General features: G+C 38.4%; 2 protein-coding genes across 7 annotated transcripts; one reads left to right on the plus strand and one right to left on the minus strand.

The window, feature by feature from the left end:
* The first annotated feature begins 576 nt into the window (after positions 1–576).
* Positions 577–8835, plus strand: LOC135622575 (chaperone protein dnaJ C76, chloroplastic-like). 3 transcript variants are annotated; one of them, XM_065124543.1, is made up of 10 exons: positions 577–1227; positions 2268–2396; positions 2494–2623; positions 2888–3008; positions 3270–3351; positions 4652–4705; positions 5311–5349; positions 6482–6578; positions 8018–8192; positions 8338–8387. In XM_065124543.1, the coding sequence occupies exons 1-9, from the start codon at positions 997–999 to the stop codon at positions 8146–8148; spliced, it is 1014 nt and encodes a 337-aa protein (XP_064980615.1). In that variant the 5' UTR covers positions 577–996; the 3' UTR covers positions 8149–8192; positions 8338–8387. The 3 variants fall into 3 exon arrangements, with proteins under 3 accessions (XP_064980615.1, XP_064980614.1, XP_064980617.1); XM_065124545.1 differs by lacking the exon at positions 8338–8387 and adding an exon at positions 8521–8835 and having other exon boundaries at positions 761–1227; XM_065124542.1 differs by having other exon boundaries at positions 578–1227; positions 8018–8387.
* A 396-nt stretch (positions 8836–9231) lies between these two features.
* Positions 9232–14367, minus strand: LOC135622576 (ras-related protein Rab11D). 4 transcript variants are annotated; one of them, XM_065124549.1, is made up of 3 exons: positions 13925–14367; positions 10524–10891; positions 9232–9546 (listed from the first exon to the last, which is right to left on the minus strand). In XM_065124549.1, the coding sequence occupies exons 1-3, from the start codon at positions 14143–14145 to the stop codon at positions 9488–9490; spliced, it is 648 nt and encodes a 215-aa protein (XP_064980621.1). In that variant the 5' UTR covers positions 14146–14367; the 3' UTR covers positions 9232–9487. The 4 variants fall into 4 exon arrangements, with proteins under 4 accessions (XP_064980621.1, XP_064980619.1, XP_064980618.1 ...); XM_065124547.1 differs by having other exon boundaries at positions 10465–10891; positions 13925–14366; XM_065124546.1 differs by lacking the exon at positions 9232–9546 and adding an exon at positions 9553–10033.
* Between the last annotated feature and the right edge of the window lie 467 nt (positions 14368–14834).

The raw sequence follows: 14834 nt of genomic DNA on the forward strand, positions 1-14834 counted from the left end.
GGATATAAATGATAGACTGAGATACTTATATAGTTAATATTGGTTTGGGTTCATATGAGATGAAATTGATTTGTGTCCCATCCGTTACCATCTTCCCGGAGAAGGCACCTCAACCATATTCCATATTGGACGACTTCTCCGACTTTGACATAATAATCTAACAAGGTTAATTATTATATATAATAAAATTAATTATTATGTATACATGTGATAAGGTCATTTGGTCCCAGAAAAATATAAAAAGTCTTCTTTATCCTCAAAAACGTCTTTGGTAGCTCATTGAACGATAAGATATTTCGGATAATTCTTCGCGAGCAAATGGATGAAATTATTTAATTTATTATTTAAAAAAATATATTTTTTTTAATTTATGATGTTTTGCGAGAAAAATCAAATTAAATTAAATAATAGGTTTTTTTTCGAAAATTATTCGTGCAATATAATTATATAAAACACGTCATATAGATAAGTGAAAAATACGTCCACAAGCAAAGTTACAGTTGCGAGACGGCATGGAATTGAGGAGTCCGCCACGGTGCGGCTCTCTGCGGCCACGCGACATGTTCGACCGGGGCGTCCGACGACGTCTCGTTGGATGCGTGCCGCCCCGGGCCAAAGCGGAGCTGGTGGCGCAGGCTTCGCCATGTAAGCGTGCATCAACATTTCAACGGCGGGTACCATCGACCTTGACCCACCCACTCCGGAGTTCTTGATGATTCCTCTGACCCCTGACAAGAACCTCGCTCATTCGTCCCCACCCGCAATCTTTCTCCACCTCAATAAATCTATTTTTATCCCAATCTGTTTCTTGATTTCTTTTTATTCTGTGATCCTTTCATTATAAACCAAAGCCATCGAGATCGAAATTTCTGGGCCTCACGAACGCCTGAAGACCGGTGTGGTAGAACGCGAGAAGCAAAAAAAAAAGATCGGACTTTTCTGAGAGAGGCGGCGGAGGAAAGAAGAAACGAAGTAAGTTCGGCCGTCGAGAGAAGGATGGCCCAGGTGCTCGCGCCGGTGCGCACGGGCTTGCTCTTCGAGTTCCCCAAGATGTCGTCGACGGCTCATGGAATCCGGCGGCAGGGCGTAGCGGCCGCCGACCGTTTGAGTACCGACCGCTATCGTCGGCGGGGGAGGAGGAACTTCAGGATCGCTGCGGCGGTGGCGGAGAAGGGTTTCTCCTCGCAGGACGATGTCGCCGAGGATTTCTACGCTGTTCTTGGGCTGGTAAAACTAAACACGTCTGTGCATTCTCTTTTCTTGGGTTTTGGTTGGTAGAGGATGGTTGGCACCTTTGTTTTAATTGGTTGAATATGGTTCATGATTCTGGCAACAGTATCATGATGGATTTTTTTCTTTTGTTTTTGATTAATCCTCTCGTTTTGTTTCGACCGAAAGTCTTGACAAATAGTGGCATTCTTAGCTCTTGAAGACATATTACTAACTGTGCTACTAAACCAGTACTGGGGAAAGATGGAAGTATTTGGTGATTAATGGTCAAAAAGTAATAAACGAAGCAGATCAAGAGCCAAGATCAAGGATTATTATGTTAAAACTCCCTTGCCTAGCAGGAGCAAATCACCCCTCAAATGTTAGTCTGATGTGTGTGACATCTGCCATGGATGCTGGCTCAGATGCCACATCACCTCTGAAGAAGATGAAATGCCATAGTGATTTGTGGGTGGAAAAGTCAGCAATGTGGAATTAGCATGCATCTCTAACGAATCCCTGCAAAATTTAAGGGATGATGCACCCCTTCTATGATCATTTTGCTATGCTAAATCTGGCAAGCGGAGCACGCACGTTTCATGTGAAGAAAAATGGGGTATTTTGGTGGGCCAATCACCCCTGTAAAAGTTTTAGGGGGTTATGTGGTCTGTCACAGACCTGATCTTGAAGGGTGCAAGGGGTTAAGACCCAGCTCATTACATGCGGCATTTAGTTCATGTTTTTTTTTTTTCACACTCGGGTTCTTTGGAAGAGATGGATATAGTTGATGTTAAATAGTCAAGTATGTTCATTTTTTTCTTAATTTTTTTGGGTTTGCAAAGAAGCTTCAATAACTGTTGCAAGCAAGAAATTAGAATTCTTAAGATACAAACAAATGAAATTCAAGGCTTCAAGTTGCCCTTGTGGCTAAATTAAATATGTGTATAACTTGTAATTTTATCCGACGATCAAACTAATCAATGGATTCTTATGATTAGAATAATAGGTGAGCTCATGCCTCTACATATTTTGGTCCTGACATGTTTTATGTTTACCAGCTTCCAGATGCCACTCCTCAGCAGATAAAGAAAGCTTACTATAATTGCATGAAAGCATGCCATCCAGACTTGAGTGGGAATGATCCAGACATCAATAACTTTTGTATGTTCATCAATGAAGTCTATGCGGTGGGACCTTCAAATTGAAACTTGAAGTAACAGTAGTTCTAAATATCTCTTTTCTGAAATTATATATTTAATACACTAACATGATCTGTACTTCCAGGTACTCAGTGATCCTATTCAGCGTATGATATATGATGAGATTCATGGATATGCAGCAACTGCTATCAATCCTTTCTTTGATGATAGTGCTTCAAAAGATCATGCTTTTGTTGATGAGTTTAGTTGCATAGGTATGTGGAATTGCTACAAACAGAGTTTGTAAGGAAATGTTTGTCTTATCATTTAACTTCTTAGTATATTGATGATGATGATGAAATATGGATTGTCATCATCGAATGGGGTTTTCTCAAGACACGTGCTTCTTTTTTGTGTTTCCAGTGACATAGACTAGGTTTGACTGGCTATATATCTCTCTGGTAAATTATCACACACTAACGACAGTCTGCCTTCAACTAGTGCTTATCCATGACATTTTTATTATCTTGCACAAGCAGGGTGCAAAAATTGCGCTAATGTGGCCCCAGATGTGTTTCGGATCGAGGAAGAGTATGGGCGAGCAAGGGTTTTCAGCCAATCAGGGAATCCTGACTTAGTTCAACAAGCAATTGAAAGTTGGTGAGATATGAAAAGATTAAAAGATGAAACATGGCATAATTGCTCTTAAACAGTCATCAGCTAGAGCACTATCATAAATTAAGAACTTTTTCTGATGTACTAATAGAAACTTCATCTGAATAAATTCAGTGGACTTTTTTGATGAACTGTGACACTATGGATCTCTTACCTGTTTCTATTGTATTGCATGTTCATTTGTTAACTTAATTATATTTTTTAATTATTACAATATCATTGACTTGGATTGTCAATTTATTTCAGCCCAGTTGATTGCATTCACCGGACATCTGCTGCACAGCTATCGCTCCTTGAAGATGAAATGCGAAGGGTGGAGAGAGTGAATGTAAGATGAAGCTACTAAACTTCCTCGTCTCAAATCAATGGTCATTTGTTAGAAATGTTTCTCTCTCACAACATGTGGCGAAATCTTTTTAGTCTAACATATTGCTCGAGTTCTCACTATGTATTTTCTGATTGTTAAGTTCATATCCAAGTGAGCTGGGTTGTATGTTTTAGTCATGCAGCTCTATTTTAAAGGAAACTTGGTGGATGAAAGCATTACTAACATGGAGATGTGGTTACAAATTAAAACCTAAACTGCTTTAAAATAAGGCTTAGTTCTGTAAGGTTTAATGAAATTATTCTCTTTTTTTTTCCTTTTATACATGACTAAAAAGGAAAAATAAAAGAGAAAGTAGTAGGTTGACACGTCAAGTTAAAGATAATAACATAAACCTCAAATCTAACTCATTTTCTAATTCAGTTAGTTGTGTCAACCACTTTACAACCTGGTCCTAATTTAAACCCGCCACTTTACAACCCGGGCCTAATTTAAAACTGCTAACATTGAGATAGGTTGCCTACCTTGACCTCCCCCATTCTTAAGTTGGGTTGATGTATTGGTCCAAGAATTGCCATCCTTTGATATAATTTCAACGAGAGCATTCCTCCTTACAAATTCTTAATGTTCTGCTATATTTGGAGATTTTTTCACAAGATATGAATCGCAACTTATGCTCTTCTTTTTTGTAGTTTAGAATTTCAGACTTCAGATCTGCTTAAGTTTTGGTGTTTTAAGTGTTAAGATTTTCTTTATAACCCTTTTTGGTTTTTTAAAGGTTAAGCCTTTGGCGCCACATCAGATTTCAACTCACAAAAAGAGTCTCATTATTTGTGTGGGGAAAATTTCTGTATATTTACCTTTCTCATACCTTCTGTCAGTGAGAGCCTTGGGTCACTAGGCCTCTCTTTTCCTAACCTTTTTGGACTCCATTTGTATTAATTTCATGAAAAATTCCAAGAAATGAGGAAAGTATTATTTTTTGTCTTTAAGCATGATACATCGGAGTTGCTTAATAATTAAGGTACTCTTGTTTGCAGCCCATCATTTCTTGTGGTAGCTTCTCTCTCTCATTTAGATTTACCATGAGAAATGGAAGCAATTGAAGTAAATACCTAAGCTGATGTTGTTCTGTATGGTTCATTTGCCAAAATGACTATAGAAATATATATGATCCATATTGCAACTGACCTTTAGTAGAGCCTTGATATATGAACAGTAACATCATCCAGAAGTTGTGCTTATACGATTATATTTTTCAGAATTGACTCTTATGGTGACGATGTGGTTCTGATTTGGGCAGGTTGGGCTAATGCTTTCTGGAATGGGGAGCTCATCCCTTGACGTGTTCAGAATGGTAACAAAGATTTGCATTTATTCCTCAGCCTTATGCTATATGAGTACTTTATATCAGACTGTTTTTCTAATTTGATTAATCTGTTACTATTACAAAAAAGGCATTGTTTGGTTCTCTGTATCAATTTTCAAAATTATTTTTGAAAACAACAGCAATGATAGCAACAAGTTGCAGACCCTGATTATTTAGTCTCGGACAAGCTCCAAAACCATGTTGAGAATCTAGCATGCATTACTTGTCTCTATCATGTATTCAATATCTTATATATTCAGATAATAAAGCTATGGTCAGTCAGTTGTGGCATTGTGGTATGGGACTTGAACGCACAAGGTTCCCATGTGAGTCTCGTATAATTCAGTACATGATCGACACATCAACATGCTCAGATAAGCAAAAAGAACATGCACAGTGCCCATTCTTTAACTGCAACTGTTAGATACCCATCTGAGTTTAAATATGATGAACAATTCATTGTCAGTTAGCACTCTAAATACATGTGTATTGAGTTCCCTAACTTTTCCTTTATAATAATTTGTTAAATATTACCTTATAAATCCCTTCTACCCTAGTATTCTGACACTGACACTTATTTTGGATGTGGGCAGGCATGTTCAAGATGGGAAAAGCGCCAAGCAAAAGTCTTGGTAAGGTTATCGGTTCCTAAATTATTGTCTTTGACTCTTTATAGTACCAAAGGGATGTTAAATTCAAATCCCATGGCTTGTATATCTATCCTTATTCTTTGACATGTGTCATCTTAATTCTTCTCAGAGATTGTTTGTTTTCATTGATTTTCTTCTTGGATAGCTTGTGAATTGGAATGTGTAGAATTTGCAGCATCTTGAAATGTATTTCCCTTAGATGATATGCTTTTATAGAGATGTGTCCAGTATCTGATTTCATGAGGACAGTGAGAGGTAGCGCTGGTAAGTTTGTTTATCACTAGGAAGGTTTAATTGGTTGTAGGTGGCATTTAAACTTTTCAAACTAAAGAGGCAAGACCTTGTGCCTTCTCTAATTTTTCAGGAATGTGTTTGTTACTTTTCCTTCCATGTGTACAACAGGAGGTGCATATAGTTGTTTATAATGGATGCCTCCCTTGTATAGAAACATGGACTTCTTTTTTTCAGAAGATGGCAGTTTCAGTTCTTTATGCCTATCACCTTTAATAAATTTGTTTTTGGGTTAGTCACTATGGTCTAAACCTCAAAATCTAAGTATGCATTGTGCCATTGTTAAATCCAATAACATTTTATTGAATGTACTAATAAGGCCGCATTCTTTAGGTTTTTTTTGATAAAAATGTTTTTCAATGATTTTTTTTTTCGGATCAATCTCCAAACTGATTTCTCAACTAATTTTGTCCTGTGACATTTTTTATGACAGATCCCAGAGGTCTTTGTTGACACCCAGAAAATTTATGATATTGATAATGAACAGTTATACAATAAATTCTTGGACCTTTTAGAGAGACTTTTAGATGGTGCTAGGACCTCCCTTGTCATTTTCTCTTTGTTACCAATGATTCGGACAACCAATAGTTGAACTTTCTCAACTTTTCTAGTAATCCTAGTTAACTGGGTGTGATTCCAGGACAATTGTCTATTTATTACTCTGCAAAGTTGAAAATTAACTATTAGATGTTGCATATATGCTACTCACCATCTGGATAACCTTTTATTACTATGATTTTTATAATTTGAAAGCAAAGGGTATCCGTGTGATATCTTTCCCATACTACTAGCAGTTTTCATTGATGTCTCTTGTAACATCCAGGAAAGGGCTAAGATACGAATGATGAAGCAGAAGGATTCTGATAAGAGTGGGTCCTGGAGCAACATTTGGGGGGCACCCAAGAATTATGAAACTACAGGTATTGTTCATGACAAATATAAAGAAAACAAATTGTACTTAAATACATTTGGATTCATTACTACCTGTTTCCTTTTGTTATGTTTTGATCGTGTTGATTGTTTAGTATCAAGATTTGTGTTCACTTGTTATTTAAACTTCCAATGTGTGCCCACTTGTTACTTAACTTTCAACATAAAGGCGGGTTTCAAGTCTTGGTTGCTTGAGTCAATATTGTTCTAGGATCCAGGACCATCTCAAAGTCTCAATATCTCATAATATAGTTGATAAATTTCATGCAGTAGACTCCAGGAACTTCAAACGCATCAAGGCTGTCAATCCATTTGTTGCATTTGATCATGACCAGTCACATCCCTATTTCCAAGTCCTCAGAAAGCAGCATGTCCATTGCAATGATTACTTTGTGAAAGTTTGTTTTACATCTTGAAGCTTTGTGCTTCAACGATGAACATAGTTTTCTTTTTTTGTGTAGATAGGTGCAGGTATGACTTTTCTCTCATTCAGGGCAAAGATATCACCCACAAAAGCTACTTTTCTTACTGATTGTAAATTGTTCTATTCATATTAATTGCTCTAAAAAACCATCTTAGGCACTCAGTTTAAGTTTTGCCATCAAAGATTACTGATTTATGTGTGCAGATGGTGTAGTCAGATAGTCTACATGGATTTCTACTTTTGTTTTTCACATTCCACTAGCTTAAAGATGCCAACGTCTCAATTATCATCTGTTTCTTGCCAGTGTAGATTTATCCTGTGGTATACATGCAGCTTGCAGTTTATGATTTCCTAAACTTCTCTGTCATAAAGTTTGCTGATAGAAATTTTCTCTTTAGTTGCATCTTCAAGTAAGCAGATTGCAATATAATAGACTGGACTAAAATCCCTGCACTCGGAGATCTCAAATACCTTGGCTGATATCTTTGCTCTCATCAGTCTTTTTTTGTTCTTTTCGTATTCTCACTGTTTCGGAGAAGGCAACCAAGTAGCTAGCTAATTGGGCTGCAACTAGAGGTAGATTTAGATTTAGATAGAATGGAGGTTTTTTGGAAGGAGATATTTCCTTCGGATTTGGAAAATTATTTTGTACGCTGACCTTTCGACGTTACGTTTAAAGATCTAACATATCTTTCTTTTCTGGATAAAAAAATCCCTGTAATCGGTATCTTTCATTTATTGGACTTGGGAGAGGGCCAATCGGATAATGGTAATAACATATTGCAAATTAAACTTGCATAAGTTATTTAAAGATGACAACAATATCTATGTCTGCTCATGCAAAACTTGTTTGCACAAAAAAATTTTCTTTTCTTCAAAAGTTGCCATGTCTTTTAATTTCAGCTGGGTTTAGCATCCATGTTATTTGAGAGAGTGGAACCTAAATTTGGTAGCCATGAAACTGCTCGTACTGTATGGTTGACTTATCATCCGCTGCTTTGACAGAGGAAGAAGTGAAGGAGAGGGCTAAGAGAGCTGCTGCTGCGGCTAGAAGGTGGAGAGAGTACTCAAGAAGGGGAGCTGATAGACCTCCCACAAACAAACTTCCTGAGGCAATCTCTTCCAAAGAACAGTAGAAGCATGTGGTTCCTTCTGCTGCTGCGTGATCTATAGGCATGTGGTGAGAGACCCTCCATCGAATCATTGCCTCTCCCTTGTTATTCAAATATGTAAATCCTTTTACCTATTCTACATGCCATTTCTTGAATGCCACCAGTGGATGGATCATTATTCCACCTCTAACTTGTGTCATATGTACTTTACAGATTTTATACAAGGAAATATTATAGGTCAAATACATATTTACTGATCTCAAGTTGGAATGAGGTGTAGTGTTTATCTATCCTTATGATCAAGTATCATTGTTTTTGGTATCGAACAGTTTTAGTGATCTAATCGAATCGGTACACTACTGTATGTTGACAAGGTATTGGTTTATCGATATACAGTACATCGGAAAGAGAAAGGAGGGGGGAGTGGAGAAGAGAAGACAGTGGACAAAGAGGAGAAAGAAAAGTCGAAGAGCGATGACAAACAATAATGCAAGGTGAGATGCGCTTGCATTTGGGCAAAGAGGGATCGCGTTTAATAGATTTAGGCGGGCTTTGTTTTAATAGATTGGAGTGGATCGTTCAAATCTAGGATAGTCCATATATTGGTTCACATCTGGATCGATATGTATCGTTCATTTCATATCAATCTGTTTGTAACAACTATTTATTGGTTCACGTCTAGATTGATATATATCGCTCGTTTCATATCAATCCAGACATAACAACGATTTATGATGCGTTTTGAAATAGTTTCATGCACTCAAGGCATGATTCAGAAAAGAAAAGGAAATCACTTCACAGATGATGCCCATAAGTAATTGGCTGGTCAAGTTGAGATGGCTTGCGTTGCATTCATACCCTACTGAAGTACGGAGCCCAAAAAGCAGCAGAAAGGGAAGACACCACATATTTAGAGCCACTACGACTGCCATAAAAGCTTTAGGATATATGCCGCATATACCTTCGATCGGAATAAAGCATTATATGCTCAGATATAAAAGCTTCTTTCTTCCATGAACATAAGCAGGAAGACACCACATGTTCTCGTTCAGTAAAACTCACTGCAGCATAGTCGAAATGCAACACGAGATTTTGCCACCTTCGATAGGAACACTCAACTCTGTGTTGTTGATCATAGTAAATCCATTCATGATCCAAACCCATAGTATCTCTCTCAAGGCAATCATCTTCCAAGACAACTTGCAATTATACCTAATCTACTATGTATTGCATGAGAATGAAAGAAACTGTTCCACAAATTGAGCTTTTGAGGTCAAGCTTCTGCATGTCGATGTGCCTTCGAGGCTTAAAAGGCGGTGGTCGACGCAGATGGCTTGCTGGGAACAGCATCAAAAGATAAGATTTAGGAATCGATCCTGCACACCAACAATATCCAAGGCACAACATCTGGTCCCCCCCTGGCTGCAGTGAAAAAGGAAAGAAAGGTGATTTCTTTTAGCAGAGATTCCTGCACCAACATAAGCTCCACTTCCGTATGACTTAGACCGTAACACAAACTATTCCTCTGAACTATATATCAGGTGTTAATTGAGGAGTGGTAAGAGACTGAGGAGCAGTGGACCCATTCAGAAGAAGAGCAAAGAGGAAAGGGCAGATGGAAGGCAGCTCCTCCGGCATACTTCCCATCTTCCAGGCATATCCATAGCCACATCCGACCGTGTTGGCCTTGTCTGAAAGACGGCTATATAAATGCACCTCCCCAGCAGGTGCTGATCTCATCAAGCCACACCCAGAGAGTGGAAGGTGCAGGGAGGAAGGAACCTGTGAGGGCTCAAGAATCACAGTGCAGGCCTCCTCGGGCAGGAAAGCTTAGGCATGGAGATGGCTACATGCTTCTGCTGTGCTTGCCAAAGGAGACTTTGCCCTGCCATTCGCCTCCACACTTCACCTGGTGCATCCAAGAAAATGTAAAACAGGCTATTACTGCTGTAACATCTCTCTCTCTCTCTCTCTCTCTCACTCTCTCTCTCTCTCTATACATACATACATGTACATTTCATGTATACAAAGTAACCGTATATCAGTTAAAGAAAAAACGGCACCACATTATCAAAAGAAAAGGGAACTCATAAATCCCACAGCTATAAGAGAACACAAATTGTTGTTTGCTTCTTTGGTGCATATTAATTTAGGCCTTACTGTCAACAATTGGAATATTCAAGTGTGGTTGTAGATTTCAGTTACAAACATTAAGATACCAAAACATCAGTCTACTCAGATCTAGAATTGCTGATTTCAAAATAAAAGGATACTCAAATATTAAAATATTCTAAATCATGCATTATAAAAGAAAAGCGCTGAAAAAAACAACAATAATACCTAAGTTGAACAGCACCCAAGTTTCTTCGAAGCATCATCTTTCACATTTATTCTCTCACCTCTACCAGGAATAGAAGATGTTGCATCGTCACCCGCCTCGACTGCTCGCTTGCTGACAATACGGTAAATCTGAGTCAAGACCTCTGCAAATGCATTCTCCACATTTGTTGCATCCAGTGCAGATGTTTCCATAAAATATAAAGATTCTCTCTCAGCATAAGCCTTGCCGTCTTCAGTAGGAACAGCAACAAGGTGACGGAGGTCTGATTTATTCCCGATGAGCATGACGACTATGTTAGGATCTGTGTGGTCCCTCAACTCCCTCAGCCAACGAGAAACATTCTCAAATGTAGCACGTCTAGTGACATCATACACGAGCAATGCACCTACCGCTCCCCGATAATAAGCACTTGTTATGGCACGGTACCTGCATTTGTAGATCAGATCAAGTAATAAACATAATGAAACATGCATTCAGCCAGAATTGTACTAGTTAACACTCGGATATCGTTTTCAGCTTGTGCCAGATCAGAAGAATTTAAGTGCCAAGAAATTATTCTCAGCTTATATTATAAATACATCTAGAACATTTTTACATGTCAATATTTACCACAGTTGTCAATGATGATAAATTACATGTTCCTGTATCCGTATAACTTCTGTGCAATTTTTAGTATATAAAGATGTAACTATTGCCAAACATAATGGAACATAAATTTGTCCACCACAAGAAAATAAATTTGTCAAATTCTCATGTCTGAATATTTCAGATTATGCTCATACTGAACTCCGATGCAAATCATTATTGAAACAAAATTCAACTAAGAGATGAAGTTATGATTAGGCTTATCATGAATTGAACAACTGGATCTACTTAAATGACCTGCACATATCACAAATGAAGTTAAATGACGCGTATGCTAACAAGGAAGATATTTGACTCCTTAAGTGACCATTTCATGATTCAGAAGCAAGTTTTCTCAGATGGCAAAATATAGTAATCATTTTACATTATCCTATAATTGTGATAAAGATCAACTGCAATCATGAACAAAAGAAACTTGCTTGAGGATGCAACATTCTGCAAAGTGCTAGAATATGGAAGCATACAACTGCTAGCTGTGCGCATGTTAAATATGTACTCCCCAGAACATGCTACAGAGAGAGGCCTATTGGTAATAGAAAGTTGGCAATGAGAAAATCAACCCATTTAATCATAGTCCATGAATTTAGAAAAGACCAAACTAGAATTTAGCATATCCTGACACAGCTAGAAGAAACATATGAGTCTAAAATGAGGCTAAGGTGACACACGCTAGACATAAGACAAAGAAGAGTTCAATGCTTTAAATCAGGCACAAAGGTTAAAGTACATTGCTTGATATCAGAAACTTTATCCTTGAAAAAAAAATACACACACACGTGTGTGTGTGTGTATATATATATGTGTGTGTGTGTGTGTGTGTGTGTGTGTGTGTGTGTGTGTGTGTGTGTTATATACATATATATATATATATATTATATATATATATACATATATATATATGTATATACAACATACAAGAAATTCCATCAATCATGAACTTCACTGAAGTGGACATGGAGACAAATATAACCAGGCAACTCATTCATGATTTAGAGATAAAAATGCTCCCACCTTTGTCACATTATAAACTTGAGGGAGTATGCAATTGGAAGGATATGACTAATTGTGTAGAAAGCATACTAGATGCCGCAAATGTTATATACAACATATTTGAAGAACGTTAATCACTAACTGAGGTTTCCTCATATCTGATCACACTTAACCTATTTATCTTTAAATATTTTTCATACTGTTTAATTCATTGTGTATTGTAGGTTTATTCCAAATCCTCCTCTATCTCCCACCACCTGTAATCAACGAACCTCTTTATCACTTCCTTTCTCCCACTCTGGAAGCCTGACATTAGCTTCCTGTAAGCCACTTCGGAGAAAGATGCTATTAGATACAAAGAAGAGATTGATTAGTACTATTCAATTGGTTTGCAATTTTGATCCTCCTCCAATCCAGGATTCCCAATGGAAGATGTCCTATCTTCTTAATAAGAGCTATTACAAGAAGTCAAAACTCATATAAACACCAAACTTTATCTTTTGGTATAAGAAGCACTACACTAGCAATCTTGACAATGTAAGTTCAAAGGGAACCAATGAAATGCTTAATCCTCTCAAACTATTTCTTTTCTATAATTCTTTGAAGAGGAGCTGGAATTATTATCCTTGTTCAATTAACTAAGGAGCAGCTTATAAGCAATGCTGATTAGCATCCAGTAAGATATACAAGCACTAAACAAGCCCTTCATTTATAAGCAATGCTGATTAGCATGTCTGGATAAAACGTATGAGTAGGCATGATTGACATGGCTTAATATCAGCTACAATTTTCGTTTCCACAAGTTGACCTAATAAAAATGAATGACTTGTCAAGCCACATCAACGTGTTGGCATGTACGTCCCAATAAAATAAACATGTCCATTGTGAAGGCACTCCAAGGCATGCCTCACTGATGCATGAACTGTTCCCCTTCATAAACAAGGTCTAATATGTCCAACCCAAGGGTCAGTGCTGCTAGTCCAGTGCAGTAGCACTTTCCTATTCCTCTGCTAATAATCTGTCCTTGGCTCAGAAGAAACAACATTGAAAATCATCTACCAGTGACAATGTAACCCAACAACAACAACATTCCTTTTCACCCCACACCTACATGCTGCCTCACATCAGGCTACCACATGTAGGCAAGTGGTCCTAAACAAAATAATGCCACCATGCCATTATATGGCTTTATAACACCAAACAAGCCCTAACCAATCAGACCACCATGAGCCATGGTACAATTAGCTCAACCTAACAATGATTTTTGACCCACTATGTTGGTTTGGTCTCCTTTTTGCTGCTCACAACCTCTCCTTGGCCCACAACATGCTGATTTTTGTAATCGTAGCCTATCCACAACCCACAAATGCTACTAACAATTCAATAGCATCTGAGTTCCTTCTCTTGACAATTTTTCCTAATCAAGATGTTTATTTCGGTAATGTATAATTATTGAAAACATTATGCAAACAAATGTCCTGTTTTGTTGCCCATACGTTTATTAACTGCTTGACTGTCAAACACAAGAAATTTTTATCATAAAAAAAAAATGAATAAGAAAAAAGAAGATCTTGATCTTTATCAAACAACATAATTGTTAAGAAATCAAATAACTTGAACTCGGTCCACAATAGGCTAAACGACTTCCAAATTCGACTCTAATCAATTAAAATCTACTTTAGTTCACATGGAATACATCACCTATGGAGGCGTTCATCTTAAATCCAATTACCTAAGCAAACCCCTTCCATGATCCAAGAAACAAATCACTACGACAAAAGGAACGCTGAACTACAAGAAGAAGGGAGGGAAGACAACAAAAACCTTTCTTGGCCGGCAGTGTCCCAAATCTGGGCCTTGAGGACCTTGCCGTCGACGGAGATGCTGCGGGTGGCGAACTCGACGCCGATGGTGGACTTGGACTCGAGGTTGAACTCGTTCTTGGTGAAGCGGGAGAGGAGGTTGGACTTGCCCACCCCGGAGTCCCCGATCAGCACCAGCTTGAACAGGTAGTCGTAGTCGTCCTCCGCTCGGTACGCTGCCATCTGTTCCCTTTTTCTTGATCCTCCTCTCTCCCGCACTCTTCTCTTGTCCAAGAGCAAGCTCGCACGCGCCACAAGAAATCGCTACCACCGAGCTCCTCTGTTATCTCTATGCTCTTGCCTTCGTACTATTAGCTGATGCAGATTCGGGAGGAGGCGGATTCGAGAAGTGTCGAGGAGGGGAAGGAGGGGGAAAGCAGTACACCCAAAGGAAAGCGTGTGGTTATAATGGTGACCAGGGAAGTGGAGGTGGAAGTATTAAGACCAGTTTTCTGATTAGTTTAACGTTACCCAGTCGTTTACCTTCATTACGATTAGTCTCCCACCGGCCCCGCGAGTGGGGTCCATATTTGCCTGCCTCCCTTGGCTTAAAGTGTAGGTGGAATTATTAAAGACCAGTTTTCTGATTAGTTTAAAGTTCCCCACTCGATTACCTTCATTCCGATTAGTCTTCCACCGGCCCCGCGAGTGGGGTCCCGTATCTGCCTCCCTTGGCTCTTTGACAAGCCGGATGCATCATGAGACTCCCGTGTCGATCTCTGCCGTGGGTCCCACAGGATGGGTCTGTGATTAACCGAGTGGGTAATTAAAGAAGGAACGGTAAGAGGAATTAATGGGTGGGTTTGTGATTAATTTGTTTTCGCTATTTTATTATTTTTAAGTTTATATATTGGTATTAAATGATACATCAA

Source organism: Musa acuminata, chromosome BXJ2-9 (assembly GCF_036884655.1).
Source record: "Musa acuminata AAA Group cultivar baxijiao chromosome BXJ2-9, Cavendish_Baxijiao_AAA, whole genome shotgun sequence".
Classification (NCBI taxonomy): domain Eukaryota; kingdom Viridiplantae; phylum Streptophyta; class Magnoliopsida; order Zingiberales; family Musaceae; genus Musa; species Musa acuminata.